Raw genomic sequence first — 18,558 nt, forward strand, 5'->3', positions numbered from 1 at the left:
TAATACATGAGTAAAGATGAAAAAGAAACAGAACTGAGTGGAGTAGACATGAAAGGTTTACTCAGGTTTTAAACTGGCCTGTTGGCTTATGCCACTACCTTGAAGTGCCCTTTAGCTCAAACCAGTTTTAGGCTAAATAACTCTTTTGAAGAGTTAAAAAGGGGAAAGTTATTTTGTACGGAATAGGTTAACAATTTAGAGGCAAAAAAACCCTTACAAATACCCACTATGTGCACAATTTGTGATTTAAGGAGAGTATGTCACATCACCAAACTACAGAGTTAACCTTAAGGTCCCTCTGAAAGCATTTGCCAGTGACAAAGGCATAAAACCCACACAGAAGTGTATGCTTTTCCTGTTACCATCAATCTATATTATGGGGTTTATTTAAAAAGTACTGACGAATAATTATTTCATGTCTCAGTTTCAACAAAAGAAGATGATACACATGAAAATTTGATTATACACATTTAATTCCCAGAGTCATTGTGTCAATATACAAATGCACATTTGAACTTCTTAAACATTATTAAGGTATTTCTGGTGAAACACAAACTACAATTTAACATTTTTGTCTGTAAAACATCACAACCAGCATATATGAAGCCATATATTGTCTCACCTGATAGAAGTAATATCAGGAATACAGCAAAGAAGTCAGGATACTCTGCTAGCCCAGAGTAATTAATTTTGAAGTAGCTTCTGAAGAAATGACCAATCTGTTTTCCAAGAAGTTCATCAAAGGTGCCACTCCAGGCTCTTGCTACACTTGATGTACCTTCATAAAATACATGCATGGTTAGGGGGTTGCATATGTACAGGGGGATACAGTTACTTCCACTGAAAAAAAGAGATAAAATTAAGCATGTTGTAACTTGCATTTAAAAAACAGAACTTGTGTTAAAACAGTGATTTTGTTTTGCTGACAAATTTTAATGTCTTATAATTTTTCTATATAGTTAAATGGTAGTTGTATTCTACAACTAAATATAAAAATTTGTACCTCATTTATTCCCAAAATATTGCAGACATTATTTCTTGATAATTTATGTCTGCTGTCATTCTGGAAGACACTTCTAAGGTTATCGTATGCATATGTTAAAGAATATAAAGCAATGTAAAGGAAGCAGTTTAAGAAAGCACATGAAGGAAAGTTTGTCCACCTGGAAGTAAAGCAAAAAATCACTGGCAAGATGTATATTGCTGGAGTTATTATTTAATACTAATACTCTCTTCTGGTGAAGAGTGCACATGGCCATGGCTAAATACAACCTTATTTTTACAGCTCTCCTACCATGAAATAGACTTCAGTATGATGCTTGGGTGTATTGATTTCGTAGTGATCTGGGCAACAGTCCTGTAGTTAGGTATACATATACACTTAGGCATGCTTATAGGCAATAATGGATGCTTGGAACATGTACCTCTGGAAAAAAACATTTTTGAATCGAAAAATGTTGTCACTGCTAAAGCACTGAAATAGTTATTTGAATATCTGCCATATAAGCATTGATTTTATTCAGATCTGGCCAACTTTGTATTTTATGGGGATTACCTGACAGGACATTAATGAATTAACATGAGGCTATAGTAACAAGTTAGTACTTCAACATCATGACTTTCTTGAAGTGAAATACCATAGTGATGGGGTCCCTGTTAATGTCCTTGCTGTGTAAATTCAGAAGAAAAAGTGCTTATTGATTTTACTGAAATTATTCTTGCTGACCATAGACAGCAATGAAATTCTATTTATTCTTGTGCATCATCACTGAACTGTCTGATACAGTTTTCATACAAGGTATGCACTTCATGCTGCTGAAGATACACTGTTTACAAAACTACCTTGCAAAAAACCTGTTTGCAATGATGATGCACAAGAGGAAATAACCTAATCACATTACTTTGGTTCTTTCATCTTGGCAGGAGTAAAAAACAACAGTAGCTAAGTATAGAGACAGACAGATGCAAATCTGTATCTTATATCCAAGATATATCCCAGAAACCCTTAGGACTGTGTTTGTTCATAAGCTTACCTATAACATATGATAAAATGAGATTCCAACCCGTGATAAAAGCCCACAGTTCGCCAACAGTTACATAAGTATACAAGTACGCAGAGCCAGTCTTGGGAACACGAGCACCAAACTCAGCGTAGCAGAGACCTGCCATCACAGATGCCAGCGCAGCAATGAGAAAAGAAACAACGATGCTAGGTCCAGAATCGGATTTGGCTACTTCTCCAGCAAGGACATAAACACCAGCACCAAGGGTACTTCCTACTCCCAAGGCTATAAGGTCCACTGTTGATAAGCATCGGCACAACTTGGAGTCCTCAAGACTTTCACCACTGACATTCTTCTTCCGCACCAGACACCGAACAAAGGACAAAGCTGGTCCACAGGGCAACATGGTGGATGTAGAGCTCTAAAATAAACGAAACAATTACAGTACATAAAAGGTAGCATAGCCACTGGTGAAAAACAATGAAAAAATGTATTTGCATAAAGAACTTTGATCACACCTACTAATTAATGTATTTACACTCTTCTGTGACATTAAATAAGCTGGCATGTGCTTTTTCCCCAGGAAAAAAAATAGGGATTCAGTATTCCTAATTTTAGGATTTAGGGAAAGATATCTATTATCTTTAGGTTCATTACACAGCTGCAAAAAAGAGGAAATTATTTCTATTTATCTCCTAATGGCCACTTCTTAACCATTTCTAAAACAAAAACAGAATAGATGCCTATTATCTCATGTATCATAAAGACTTTTAAGATAAGGATCTACACCAACATAAATAGGGATTTTTGAGATCTAAAACTCCAACAATAAGGCTATAAACAGCAAAATCTTTAAAATATAACATTCTGACAGAGCCAGTGCAATCTCCTTTTGCTTTCAAATACGTGGCTTTTGCTTTTAGAATTTGCTTCAGTAAAAACTGCTTGAAAGCAGATTAAAGTATTGTTTCTACTCCCTCTCACACCAATTGAGTTTCCCAGAACTAATTATTTTTACAACAAAGCTCATAGAACTCTCTCTGAGAATCATCTAAAAAACCCTGATGGGATAACCGTTCATCCCCTGCCAGCTGCCGTTCTTCAATATTCCCAGTGCATGTTGCAGTGTGGGGTGTGATCAGCTCTTGCACACCGGTTCAGGTTTTGTGACCAGCTAGGTCCTAGAGGCCAGCGGGTGGGCAGCACTTCCCTGGCCTGGGATACATGTGCCTGCTGGGAGGAACAGCAGTAAGCCTGCTTCCCAACTCAAAAAAATGATACCTGAGGGTCCAAAGCATTTGCTTGGGAGACAGTACGTGGGCATACTGCAGAACATAACATCTCAAAGAGGCAGCATTAATGTACAAGTTCTGTCCATCTTTATGTATTTTTTTAAATTGTATTGTCGACGACTAAGAGTTTGTTAAAAATTAAGCAATACCATCTGCCATCTCCCCAAACTGATGTTTGTCTTTGCAACTCATACCATAAATATCTATACTCTGCTCATGATTTGTTAAGTGGAACCCTCCTTGGAATTGAGAATCTTTTTCATTTAGATGAAGATATTCTGTAGGTAGGTTCCCTCCTATCTGTTTCCTAGACCAGTAAAGGGCATTTATACACACAACAGTTCAATCCACTAACAGCAATGACTGTATCAAGATGGATAGCTCACTTAACAGTGTTTCATCCTAGAACAAAGAATCAGAAGCAAGAGAACTGACATTCTGATACTGAGATTGCTTTCAAAAAATCCCCTTGGGTATGAAAAAGAGATTTCTGTGTAGAAACATTTTCTCCTTATTCCTACAATAGCTCCCCAAGTACACTCAGACAGGCCGTTTCTGTCTTCAAAGAGCGTTCTTAAAAAAAAACCTCTCCATTCCCTTTTAAGGAAAGGGAAGTTAATAAAGGATAGTGAATGGAATTGGATAGCTCTGGGCATTGATGCTTCGTGCCCATGAGAAAGGTGACAGCTGACCCAGGACCCAGTGGAAGAAGGCAAGACAGGCAAGTTTCCAAAAGCTCTGCTGCAATTAGGCTGTCCATACAGCAGACTCCCAGAGGTAAGTATCTGCCTATGGTACATAGACTTCATCCACTAAAGGAGATTTCACACACCAGCTTCAGAACTGAGATGATGTGCGTGTCAGCAGACAGAAGAGATCCATAAGCTCTTCTGAGGGGAACCAACACTGAACTGTTCAGGCAAAATGCCCTGCTATAGCTCCTGAACTCTTCAGTAAGAGCAGCCTTCCTTTGGGCCAGAGGCTGAGGCACTCAGTCCCCCAAAGCCAGGTTTGTCTATCCTGGGCTGTACTTTGACAAGTATTCCCAAGGCCACTGTTCCATTATGTTTCCATAATGACACTTCTGAAGCTGTAGCAATCACTTAGGATGCTGTATTAGTATACTCATTAGGCTATAGCCCATGGTGACAGGGGACAATGCTCTTGTGACTCCATGCCCTTCACCTTAGCAATTTCAATGTTGCAAAACCATGGTATCTTCTAAAGGAATTATTTCCCTCACCTCCCAAATGATAGTTCATTTGGTATTTCATTAACATGAAAAATAACTCTGGCAGACGTTGTTCTCAGAACACTACACAGTTTCCAAGACTTTTGTTCTTCAAATGGCATCTTGGATTCCTCTGCTCCTTTGCACTTTGGGACAAGAAGTCCTGAAGGTTTGTGAGGTCTTCTATTGCAGTGGCCAGGTGGGTGATATTATGTTGTTTTCTGAGAAGGAATCCTTGTGACAAAATGGGAGGGGGGTTTCTGCTTTCTCTGATTCCTGTGGATAGGACAGGAGGCTGGCACTTGCTAGCCACAAGCCCATAAGACTTGTTCTTAGTCAACAGAACACCTGTTCTGACTCAAACTCACCCTTTCACCTTTACCGTTTAAAAACTGGAGCACAACCAAAGACAAAGTTCAAGATACAAACTTTGTGTCTGTAGGAAAAAAATCTCCTACGTATGAGAGACATACTTTGTTAGGTATATCCATCCTAACATACTTGATGAACACACATCCTTTTATGATGACCACTGCAATCCAGAACAACAGACACTGCTCCCTGTACTTACTCTGCACAATAAACAATGTCTGAACACTGCTTCAAAACTTTTGGTGTTGTGTGCAAAGTGCAGTGTTGTACCTCAGACACGGCCCCCTTTCAGATTTGGCTCTGAAGACTCCAGTACTGATCACTTCATACTCGGTAAGAAGGTGCAGCAGGAAGAACTGATGACCTTATGATGACATTTGGCCACCACACAGGACCAAATGACATAGGTAAGTGGTGACAGAGTGTCTTCAGAAATCAGCGACAGGTGTAACCTTTTCCTGAGGCATCCCTTGTAAGAGATCCTTTAATGCATTACCCACTGCAAGAGCACAGCCTGGGCTCTGCCTCAGTGCTGACCTGTGCTGGCTCACAAGGACAGCTTATCACAACACTGGCTGAGCACGTCTCACGCTCAAATACTAACTTACAGAAGCAAAGAAGGCAACAGCTGGGTGTACGTACCTTTTGGTGGCAGCATTGTCCTAGATAAGCTTACACGGACTGCAACCACACACTCTTAAAAAGGGTGCAATGTTCAGCCCATATCTTCCTTGAACACATCCCTAGAAAGAATTGCATTGCCATCCACATTGCAGTTTACAGTTTTACCCCTACAGTCGCACGCAATGAAGACAGGTGGGACAGGAGGACTTAATTTAGACAGAAAAGGAATTGGACAAATCTATCTAACATGGGGAAAAAAACCAGCCCAAAAGCTTCCTCATGTCTAATGGACAGTCATGGTATTTGTCAGAGTTCCTGAATAAGCACAGATTCTTCTGCAATGCCTTTTGTTTTTATGGTCTTGGGTGTTTTTTTGTCTACAGTAGCTGCTGATAGACCCTTCTTTAAGGTCAGTCTTTCCTCACCAGTTGTAAAGCCGATAATTTACTGCTTGACCACTACACATCTGAATCCTAACCCAAGAAGATGAATTCAGCCTTATAATTCATACCATTCAGATGGGTGATCAGGAATATTTAATGGTCGTCTGTTGTTAGCCCTCTCCTAGCAGGAAAAGTTTTACATCAAAAAACTTGTAACTGCAAAGTTTGTATTCATCTTTAAATTTCCTTTGACTTCTTCAGAGTCATGTAAAATCTACCATTTTTGCAAAGTATTTTCTATGTAAAAATAACCTAACAGCCTCCTACTCCAAAACAAAATGCAAACAATAGGTAGATACTGGAGCAAAAAAGTAACTTATATTCTGTATCATCATGCTCTTCTATGACAATAACGCTTTAATTTAATTATGTGTAATAAATGGTTTAAGTTAGTACACATCAAACCCAAGCTACAAGTGAGAAAACCCAAAGTTTTGCTGCAGTTGCCATTCAACTTTTCCTACAACATTTTTTGTTAAAAGCTCTAATAAAAAACATTAAAATCTTATATGGAAAGCAACTGCTACAAAGCAATATAAAACCTCTGAAAGTTTTAATAATGTTACTGGGGTGTATGTTTAAAGATTCCTGAAGCAAAAGTAACTTAAAGGTATCCTACTTACAAACTATTTTGTTGAGCTAATATTATATACTATAATATAAAATAAATTTTAGGTGCACTAGTTTAACATTTTAAAAAGCACATTAATTAGGGAGAAAACACTCCAGTAAGTTTGTAACATATTGAAAATGGGAAAATATAAATATATACTGGTTAGATAAAGATTTTTAGAGTCTTCCTTCAGCCTCATCTTCCTGAAAAAAATGTAAAAATTTATATTTTATATTTTCCATTTGTAGAATTAATGAGAAAATTTTTGTTTGCTCTTAAGTACATTTAGCCTTATTCAAAATTGCAGTATTGCACTGATTAGATCTAATGCAATAATATATGAAAGTAAAATAATTCAGAGATGAAGCAAACCAAGACATTAGACTATGATTTGTGTGTGTACACACATGCACAGACTACATGATTTTGCTGCAAGTGTTCTAGAAGTTGATGTTGTGCTCAAGGTTTTCACAAAACTTCTAATGCCTTGGAATAATTAGTGTACATAAATAGTACTTAAATCCCTAAAATTGGAAAGCAGCACCTGTAGCACAAGTCTAATAGGTATAAAACAGAAAAAGAAAGCTTTACCAATCAAAAGCAGAAACACCTTTCAGTCAGACTGAGAAGCAAAATATAAATTGCATCTTCTATATATTAGAACTGTAATTTGCACTTTAGCAGAGACACGATAGTGATGTAATGTAAACTAAATGTAATACTGCATACCACAGCTCTTGCTACTCAGAAAGCACGTATGTTAAGGCAAAGTTTCCTATGATAAGCTATGTTGCTTTCAGGTTACTTCTTTCAGCACTAAACTTCATTACAAACCTGATTCAGAGCAACTTCTGCTGGGCCAACTTCTGCTTCTCTTACCCAGTCCCGAACTCCTGCCGTCTTAAATGGAAGAGTAATGACTGAAAGTGATTTTATTAAACTATTTACTTTTAAAGCCAGCTGTAGGTGGTGTGAGAGCTGTTGGTGCTGAGGGGTGGAGGCTCAGCAGCCCGGGTGATTGGAGGGCTGCGAGCCGGACAGCTATTTGCCCAGCTAAGGCAGGGAGGGAAAGAGAGAGAAAGTGTTGCTGGTGCTCAGAAAAATCATATTCACTGTCTTCATGACACAAAATCCAACTGGAATGCCATTTTCTACATTTAAACACACCTACGTGCTTGCACACAAAATGTACACTCTGGTGAGGTAGCCACCACACAGTCCTCAGGGTCTTTTTTTACACATCCTGAAGGAAAAGCAAAAACGTGAACATCATACTGCAAAAGCAAAGTCTCCCCATTGCCCTTGTGAAAAATAAACAGGCTCTGAAGCATATTGAAGGCTACTTCGCCATGCTTTGAGACCTGAATGCAACAGCCTAGCATGAAAACTGGTTTTGCTGTGTAAATTTTAGAAGAATATGCAGCACAGAAGACAGTATATTTACAGAGTCCGGTTAGAGCCCGTTCTGTTGAATAAGTGTAGATGTCCCATGTATATTGTTCTCCTTTACATGGCTTGAAATGTAAAAATGCTGAAGACTGGAATTAGAACAGTCCAAATATTTATGTGACACAACCAATAAATAACCCTTAGTTTCTTAAAAATTAGCTTCCAGAATAAACCAAACTCCAATGGATAATATACAGCTGTATTTTTATTACTTCCAATGGCAGGCAACCCCACCCCAAACACGTAGTAGCATTTCCAGTCAACATTACTCATGGCATGTTGTTTCCCTTTAAAACACTTGTGTTTCAGTATCTCTTTTTGTTCAGAGGACACTGAAAATATGAGCCTTGCAGAGAAAAGCCTTATGCTTCTCTTCATTAAAAAAGTATTTCCTGAGAAAATAGAGAAAAACATGCATAGTGTGGCAGTCCCTTGCAACTTGCTTTCAGCTTTTACTTTCCCCCGAGTGTAGAGTCTGCCAGCACTCCAGGAGCACAGAAGGCCCCTCTTCTTTCCCTTACGAAAAGTCCCGCTTCCTGCAAGCACATGCAAGGGACAAATACGTTTCCTCATCTCTCCCAGATCCAAGGAGAAATGCCTCCAAGAAGAGTGTGCTCCACAGGGGTGGGACATATTTCAAGACCAGTAGTCCAGATGTCATTTCTTACATTATCCAAGGCTATTCTTGTCTTAAAAGTGCAAGAAGGTGAGGAGAAAAGGTCATTTGTTGAAAACTAATGATAACAATACCCATTCTTCCCCTCATGCTGACCTCATCCTTGTTAAATACAAACTTTATCTCTTTCACAGTTAATACCCGGTGCAAGCTGCTAAACAGGTTAGGTTTCTTGTGTGGAAATACATGGAAATAACTTTTAAGGAGCATCACTCTCAACCATGACAATATCCAGGCATTTTTTTCCCAAACGATCACTCTCTAGCAAGTCCATGAATGATTTGAGAATTACTCATGTGGATTTTAGTTAACATCCTCAAGACCAGTTCTGAATCATTTCCAACCATATAGATCCACCAGGAATCGTTAATGCATAAATTAGGTGATTTATTGCTTAATCATGGAAAACATCCCTTCCACTTTAAAAAAAAAGTAGAAGCTGTCACTGCCTCAATCTGCTGAATATAGAGACTCCGTTTCCACTTGACTTCTAAGAGTTAGCTTTTCTCAGGCATCCCTTCCCCACAGTATCAGGGCAGGATATCCCCCTACAGAACAGCTGAGCGTGAGGCTGGCTTGGCGTTGGTGTTCTGCTTTAATGTTTCTGGTAGACTCCTGCCAGGTTAATAATGTTGCACTGTACTGGGCTGATCTATGAATTAATGTCACTCCTGGAGCTGGAGCTACTGTAAATCATGCAAATAATATGTAAATAATTCCCAGGTGGCTTTATTATTAATAAGAGACCATTCAGCACTTTCAAGCAAAAAAACCAAACAAACCAAAACTAACAAACCAATATCAACCAACCCCTAAAACCAAACAAAAAAAAAAAAAGCAAACCTTGACAACTACTGTCAGCTACTTTCTAAATGTGGCCATAGAACTGAAAACTATGTAGACCATAGAGCTATGGTTGTAACAGGGGCATGGGCCCAAATTTGAACAGCGGAATTGGAATTCTGTATTTCCAAGAAGGTAGAACAAGCTTAAGACAGTAGCTTAATTTCAAATTTGCATTCCTGTAAACATATTATTTCCCTGTAATCATAGTTCTTCCTATAACATCTATAAAAAGCCTGTAAAATATTTTATGGACATTTTATATACAAGCATTGTTTCAAAACCTGTTCCACTGTGAAGAATTAACACAGAGCCGTCCAGGACATGTCATATTCACAGAGCAAGTCAAACAGTTCTTGGTATTAAATACACAAACCTGGTCAGACTGAAGCCAACAGCAAAATTCCAAATTATATCAATGGGGTCAGGATTTGATTCAAAATAAGGACTTTGAATTAGGAAACAGAAAGAAGTAGACAGTAATGACAGAATGGACTAACCCTTCCTCTCCCAACAATACACAACACCAATGCCACAAGAATTGTTCACACTTTCCCACAATGAATATTTTCCCTACATTTTAACCTTTTTTTTGTGGATCTTTTTTCAGTACCCACTGCATCTCTCTCACTCTTTCAATTTATTCACAGTACAATTAAGAAGAAAAAAAACCCCACCACTCTTATTTCACATTAGAGCACCATCACTACATCTTACATAGATTTAGTCCCCAAACAGAATAGAAATGTAACCATGCAAATTATTACTCTAATTTGTTTGTCCACAAGTGCCGTAATATACACGGCAATCACCATATTTAACTACCAATCCAGTGAATGTACTGTAAGATTTCTAGAGTTTGCAAAAATCCACTTCCAGTACATCTCACTGAAAACTGGAAAATGAGCAGTTATTTATTCATCCATGTAACTGCAGCATCTCCCAAAACTTTCTTTGGTACCATTTCTAACTGAGGCACCAGCCTCTCTGGGATTACCTCTTCACAAGTGGATCTTCCTTTTATGGGAAATGCCAGAAACAAGATTATAGAAAGTAAAATTCAGCATTACCTGGATCCCTCTTTGCTTTCTGCCTCTCTTCATTTTTATTCTTGACCTTATGGTACAGATTTGCTACAGACACTGAAAGTTCAAATCCTTCAGAAGCTGTATAAATCAGTTCAAAATGTCTTCCTCATTCTTTAAATTAACAATAGAAACTCTACTGACATCCACAGGGTTGGAAAGTCACTCACAACTGCACTTTCTCATTCCTTCAGAGCTATCACCTGGCTGTGGTAACAATTCAACCCTGGTAACAGCAGTAAATTTACGGATCATTACAAAGACAGCTAGAAGCATTGCTGCTGCGGTTCGTTTGAGTTCCTAAGGAGCACCCAGCAGCTACGCTCGCTGCTAAAGGCATTCAAACCCAGAACCATCCCTGGCTCCCAGCCAAGAGGCAGGGAGTACACTGGCTGCTGAAAGAAAATAGCCTGCATCTGTTCCGCCTAGATCTAGAGCACCATGGGGCAGATCAGTACATCCCCACTATGTAGTGTTTGGCTCAGAGGTCCTGTGGGACTCAGATTTTGCGTGTGCTTTCAGTCATGCATACTGGAAACTACAAGAAGACCATGTTGCCACCCAGCGGAGCGGCGCTTGCGTAGATCTAGCTGAAAGGTGTATTTGTGTGCCACAGGATGTGTGAAACAGCAGCGTCAGAGAGGTGTTCATGAAGGTACGGGGTCTGGTAGGGTACCAGTGAAGGACGCCAGATCTGAGGCACTGTAGACCAGACTGAGCACACAGAGTGCTGCCTGGAGGCAGCCACCTGCAACAGCATACCCAGTTTCTCTCCCGGACAAACGACTTCTCTCCAGAAAAGAGCTGTCATACATCCACTTTGTGTAGTCCACTTTGGCTCCCAGGTTGTTTCCAGCTACAATTTCACCAACAACATTACTTTACGGCTTAGGTTCTGGCTTTAGAGACTTCTTTTCTGCTCCTTAGCAACTATATCATGTTTGGATTAATCTGAAGTGCCTCATCCAACAGTTCTCCAACTTGTCCCAAGGACTTTTGCAGCACAATCTTTCCATAAAGTGGATCAGAAATTCTCTTCTTGCCATGAAACAGCTGGCCACATTAGAGGGAATGAACCGAAAGAGAAAACTCTTTGATTTTATTTTCCTGTGAAAGGAAAATAAGACTTTGTCTAAGACTTTCTCTCAGTGTGAAAAGATTAGGAACATATCTTCATAGAGTTATGTGGAAATTCATGCTCAGGAAATTTTAAATTAAAAAAAAAAACAAAACTCCATTAATTTGTGAAACTTTTGCACAGACTGAAATAAAGTACTGCAGAAGCCCATATGACAAACTGATTAAAAAGTTGCTCAGCTGTTGAATCTGACTTGTCTCACAGATACAGCCTTGCAGCAACGGACCAAAAAGCTGTGGAGTTTTACATAACTAGAGGTGCTAACTTTGCAAAAGCATATCCACGTGCTTGCTCATACAATTACTTATACCACACAGAAGTTAAACATGAACAAAAGTGCTTGCAGGACTGGGGCCTTAGTGAGCCGTTCCAGTTCCTCGATGGCGCTCTGTATAGCATGTGATGCTTTGCCTTGGAAATCAGGACTTTGCAGCTGACTGTAACAAACATATCTTTTGACATCCACAAGAAAAAAACCAAAATACGGTTTATGCAGTTTGTGCAACTCTGATGCATTTTGAGAAGACACACTAGTATTCATAAAAGGATTCATCAAGTGCCAGCAAGAATCTTTCCTATGTCAAGATAAATAATTAGCATCTCAGTGGTTCTGAGAATAAAAATTCAGATTACCACAAAAAATTAAAACTAGTGCAATTTATGTGCTAAACCACACAAGATGATCATTAACATGTAGGAGAGAAAAGGAATCTTAATAAAGATAATCAGTAATGTAGGCTATCTCTATAACGTTATGACAGGGTCATTTCTGAAGAGAATAAATAACAATTCAATACTTTTTAAAGGGCTTCCTATTTCTTAAAATATAAATTTATTAATTTAAGATGGCTTTTCATGGTTTAGGCAGATTACTGAATCTAGCTCCTCCAGATTGTTCTGCAGATTAAAATAAAATCATCACTTATAATTCCCTCAACTTTAATAAATCTCCTTCACTTTGTACTTATGAAAACACCTCAAACCCTGACCTTCTGTAAGATAAATGTAATAAATCCTATTAAAAATAATCATATACTCTTAGACTAATACAGGCAGAATAAATCTACAAACTTACGTTTCATATATAACAAGAAGGGCTACACTAGCACAGATTCCTACTAGTTATTTTGACCCAGGAATGAGTCATTTAACCTGATGTTAAGCATGTCCCAAGCAGCTACTAGCTATCATTTGTTGACTTTCAAATATCCCCAAGGGTCTAAAGAAAATATTTGTAGTGCTGAGTCACAGTCCCCCAAGTCTAAAATCAGAATTTTGGAGAAGTCTTGGAGAAGGAAAGTAGCTAAAGCTATACTCTGTAGAAAAAAAACAACCACAACAATATTCCAAACATTCTTTTTTGACCCAAATCCACACCTTGAATACAGGATAAATATAAATAGGAAATTCAGATGGAAACATTTATAATATATACAAAGAAGAGCCAAGAAAATAGAAGTTAAAACTAAGACTTGATCTGTAACTGAAAATAAAATGCAATGCCATGTCTTGCCAAGGCTGAAATGGTCGTGGATCTCCCCAGAAACCTGGGAAAGGAACATCAGACACAGGTCCATCCTGTGGCTTGGGAGGAAGCATGAGGAAGGAACCACAGGCTAGTCAAGGCGTGAGCACACTTCTTCATCAGAGGCACAAAGTTACAGTCTTTTAACAAGGGCAAGGAGAAGGATCTACCAGAAAACAAAGTACTAAGACCTTGTGCATTTTTTGAGATGTAAGCTATTGGATAACATCTTATTCTGCTTTTCCATAAGGCTGGTGGAACTCACATCTCAAACTGAAGCAAACTTAAAAAAAAAAAAAAAAAAAGTATTCCATTTCCAATGACAGTCCGTGTTTGAGACAAATGTGTGGTAACATACTACTGACCATGTGTCTTTTCTTCTAATGGCAACTTAGGTAGGTAATTAGGCACATTTCATAGTAATTACCCTAGCATAAGTAAATCAGCTGACATTTAAAAAAAGTACTTAAATCTCAAAACTTAACACCCCTCCCCAACTTCACAAGCTTTTTACCCAAACAATGGTGCTCCAAGTTATTTATTATTAAGTTATATCATTATTTATAAAAGTAGTACTTTGTTGTTTTGAATGTGTTTCCTTTATATTTTTTTAAGGTTGCCTTGTTCTAGTTATCACTTTCTTCATTACCTGAATTAATCAACTGAAAATTTATTTCCCAGACCTTCTACAGTATAAGACAGTCATCTTTCAACTTACTCTTTCTTTCCTCCCGCCAAATAATCTCTTTTCTCAGTTTACTTTGATTTTTTTCTTGTTGCAGGAATGTTTGTGAGGGGTTTTTGACAGTTTTTATTAGGTTTGCTTTTCTTTAAAAATCTTTCAATTGGAATGGCTAAAACCATTATTTTTTTCTTGTATCAAAAAAGGGAGATTTTTCCAGTTACCATCTGTAATGAACATTCAGTCTTCCTATAAAAAAAAATTTTGTCCAGAAAATTTCTATTAACTCTGTTTCTACTTCATTCCTGAGGTATATCATTAACAATCATTTTCTATGCTGGAAAACACCTGCAAAAATGATATGAAGGTAGCTGTTTTTATTTACTCTTTTTTAATCTGTTTTTAATCAGTAACAGGGCTTACCTTTCACCCCATGGTTACTAACTTTCCGTGACAGCCTCTTGTGTAAGACATAAGCAAAAGCCTCTTAACAAGCTAACACAGATCAATTCCATCTATTCTGTCCTCTTCAAAACCAGACAAAATAAAAAAACTAAACCCCTGACAAATTAGTAGAGAAGCTTACAAAATACAGTCCTGAACTATTTTTTTCTCTGCTAATAGAAAGACACAAGCAATAACTTCAGGATCAAAATTAAATCTCAACCCTTTTCCTGCTGATAATTGCATTGATTTGCACAAAAGCTGGTGATTCTCTAAGAGGCACATAGACACTGATTTTAAAGTAGAAATCATACCCTTTCACATGCCTAAACTCCTGAGGTGGCTTCTAAAATTTCTATAACATCTACATATTTTTTGAATGGCTTTGGCTGTGTGCTGCTGTGCACTTCCACAGCGGAGCCACAAAGAGAACAGCTCAACAGCCCAAAAAGTAGCCTAATTTCATGGTGTAAGAGTGGAAATCAAGCAAAGAAAAAATGATTCACCTCATTTGTCTCCTCCCTTCCCAGCCTCAGACAGCTGGTTTGATGGCAGAAGTGGTATCAGCTTCAGGGACTCCTGCTCCACTGAGGCTGCCCAGTCCCATCGTCACAGCACCTCTTGGCCCATTCGACCAGTGCACCATACGCTAATGGGCTCCAGTGAGTCTTTTTGATTAAAAAAAAGTACAGTTATTTTTCTGTATCAATTTATTGAAAAGTTTTCAAAATAACTCAATTGTATATGAAAAAGTGGACTTTTCCCCATTTTTCTATGGGGGCCAAGGAAGGAAGCACAGGTAGTGGAGAAGAGAGAAAGGATGGCTATATCTAATTTAAGACTAAAAGAAATCATGGATGATACTGGAAATAGCTTTGCTTACAAAAGTATCACAAAGCATGGTGGGAAGGGAAGGAATTCCTATTACATATCTTTCTTGTTTCTATATGACTTTGTATGGCACATGGAAAAGATGCAATCTTAAAGGGATTACAAAAAAAAAAAAACAACCCCACCAAAAAAACAGGTCACCTAATCGAGATGTCACAACCTTCTCAGAATGGAACATCTAAAATGAGGTACATATTAATTATCTGCCAATTATAACCGTTTTTAAAAGCCAAGTTTGCTTTCTCTTGATTACAGAAATCCAAGAATTAGATTCACATATCGTTTATATTCAATATTACATTTACCTTAAGTCAAAGGTGGAAAGAATTAAAGATATTAGTACATAAAGGTTTTGAAAAATCTTTGCAACCAAATATTGCTCTGAAATAATGGTGAAGTATTTAAAGTAGGATCCACTGCTGGATATGTACTGGACTTTATTAAATCAGAGAAGTATTTTGCTTCTATTTTGTGTGAAAATGGAACTGTGATGAGCCCAACACTGCTGGCAGACATCACTCACCCGAGGCAGAACCAGTGCGCTAAGTGCACTGCTGTGGTTTATTTTAGGCTTATATATCAGAACAATACAAAACAACATAAACAGGAATAGTCAGTTGACACAATATAAATAAGCTCCATCTGGCAAGGCTTACTCCCAGAAGCGTTAAACAGCATCCTGTGTTCTGAAGTTAGTGGCGGTAAGCCCACCGCACATTCCTTGGGTGTACTTTCTGCACCCAAACATGAAATCCCCAAAATAATGTCACTGCAAAGTTGCTATAGCAACCCTTTTACAAAGCATTACCTTTTGACATTAAATGTAGACACTCTGGCCAGACATTCTGAATATAAGCTGTCCCTGTCAAGATCATATAAATCCCAACACCCAACAGTATTTATAACTGAGGCAACAAATGCCAGAGTTCCCTTCTCATTCTTGGCTTTAAAAAGAACCACTACATTTAATGCATCAGGAACAGAGCTTGAAGAAAATTATAACCTTCAACTAGGTAATTTTCTGAAAACGTTTTCAAATTTCTCAGGTTTTTTTAAGCAAGTCAATAAACATCTTGAATGCATATAACATCTCACAGGTAAAACATGACCAAGACTTCAAAATACAGCACAATCAAACACTGACATTGCTAGTCACACTGGGATCTTGATCACCGATTTCCCAGTGGCTGACCAACAGCTACGGGATGTGACCCTATGTTAGCCTAACCACGTGCTGCAGCCTTCCAGAGAGCATACACTAGCACAGGCTGAAGTGCTCCATTCTGCCACATAAGAGAGCACTGCAGACAGCAAAGCCCTGCTCAGCATCTTCTGAAGATAAGCAGAAAACCCTCTGTGAACTTCCCTTAGGAAAGAAGTATAATTTTGTATCTTAATCAGATCACAGCTATGCATGACAGTTGCATAACCATGATGAAGGCTGCTGCTTCACAGATCTATGCAGCGCTGACTTAATGCATAAAGCTTGAAACGTTGGCAAGTCTGCCTGAAGAAACCAGATCTTCTCTTTGTATAAATCCAGAACAGGCTTAGCAAGAGCAGGAGAGTCATTTCAGCAGAGCATAAAAAACCATGTACGAAAGCACAAGCATAGGTTCATAAAGTGATTATTCTGAAAATAATAAATGACAAAGCCCAACTTGTGTGTGTGCACGTATGTATTGTACTTCCTGTCAGAAAGCATGATGGTTCTTTACGTGAAACTTTATCTTCAATATAAATTACCTGGAGGGTACTGGAAAAGCTAGCACCTTAGCAGTTCCACAGTTTTTCCAGTAGGCCCATAACAATCAAAAGTCATCTGAACATTAAATTGCATTTATTGTACCTATGAAGCTACTCCACTGGCTACCAAATGGCACAGAGGAACAAACCACGTAAGTGTTGCTTGCAGTAAAATAGTTGTAGTGCTCTGCAGTGCAAAATACTTTACACTTGTAGATGTGTTTTCAGGATAATTTGGATCACACAGCATCTGGAAAGTGGTTGGGCCAGCCCATCACTTTCCCCACATGAAGACTGAGTGAAATCCAGTTTTCCAATTTCACTCTGTTGTGGCAACAGAAAGCCCCATAAATTTGTAACTTTTTATTCTATCTTCAGTGAACACGGAACATCTCAATAAACATTTTATACCACCTCCTCCCCTCAGTCACTTTCTTCCCTTGCTGCCCCCAGTGATCCCAAATGCATGACCAGCTTCTGACTGAGAAGGTCAAGGGCGTGTCACATAGGTGATTATGAATTTCCTCAGACATCCTCCTCTAACTGGTATGTATTGAATATTAGCAATACAGAACATCAAATACATTTAGTTACCAAATTATCTCATATTTGTTCCTTAACTGCATGTTCACATCTTTGTTTTTATCATCCACTTAAATAAGTGAAACAAGATACTTCTCCCCTACTCTGTTCCCAAATCAACTGCTTTTTCTAAATCTATACAAAAATTAGCCTCATCTTGAGCCATGCTGTGAATAAGTTGTGGGAAAAACCCCATAGAACACTAGATCCTAATACAGCCAAATCTTTTTGCTTAAAAAAACCCAACAAACACCCCAAGTGCACAAGCCAGGTCCCCAAAAGTCCAGACACTGCAAATAACTAGACTAGTTATCACCAAAGAGATATCCTTCTACATATTGTCTGGGGGGGGGGGGGGGGCGGTTGTGTGTGTGCGTGAGTGCAAACGACAGTGTTTCTTGGATTGCTTCTCAGTGCCTACTATGCAAAAGGACAGCTTATTTCTGGGTGGCCCAGCCTTCATTGTTATTATGGCTGGATCACAATTTTGGAATAATACTGTCCTCCTCCCTCACTTTCTCATGAGTTCTGGAGGCAATGGCAGCAACTTGAGTTCCAGCTGTCTGTGTAGAGGCAGGATCTGGCCACAAACCATTCTTTACTTGCTCCAGGATAAAAAGGTGGCCAGGAGAGGTTCACCGTCTCAAGGGCTAAACCCAGTAACAGGTTGCTAGTTGAAATGCAGTGAACTAGGGTAACCTTGTGGGAAATTAGAGCCAGGAAAGATGTCGCATTTTACCAACCTGTTTGAAAAAAACTTTTGACATCTAATACCTTCTTGTTTAAGAGAGTAACTAGAACGCACAACCCCTTTTGGGTAAAATATTGAGTGGCAAAATGCCATAGAAATGACTTCTAATTCTGAAATGTCACCACTTCGCTTACTAGTACTAGATGGAATATTTCACCAACTTACTGA

The 18,558-nt window shown here is 38.5% G+C and overlaps 1 protein-coding gene across 6 annotated transcripts in view; it reads right to left on the bottom strand.

Annotated features, from left to right (window-relative positions):
- The window catches only part of SLC7A2 (solute carrier family 7 member 2), a 58,791-nt gene that overhangs the window by 19,999 nt on the left and 20,234 nt on the right, over positions 1-18,558 (bottom strand). For 5 of the 6 annotated variants that reach the window (XM_037382195.1, XM_037382177.1, XM_037382186.1 and 2 more), the window contains 2 exons: positions 2,034-2,424; positions 623-778 (listed from right to left, as the gene is read on the bottom strand). In XM_037382195.1, coding sequence (XP_037238092.1) covers positions 623-778; positions 2,034-2,424 — 547 coding nt within the window. Of the gene's footprint in view, positions 1-622; positions 779-2,033; positions 2,425-7,412; positions 7,521-18,558 lie in introns of those variants that run through there. The other variant, XM_037382205.1, reaches the window with a different exon arrangement.

This window comes from Falco rusticolus, chromosome 1 (genome assembly GCF_015220075.1).
Source record: "Falco rusticolus isolate bFalRus1 chromosome 1, bFalRus1.pri, whole genome shotgun sequence".
NCBI classification, from domain to species: domain Eukaryota; kingdom Metazoa; phylum Chordata; class Aves; order Falconiformes; family Falconidae; genus Falco; species Falco rusticolus.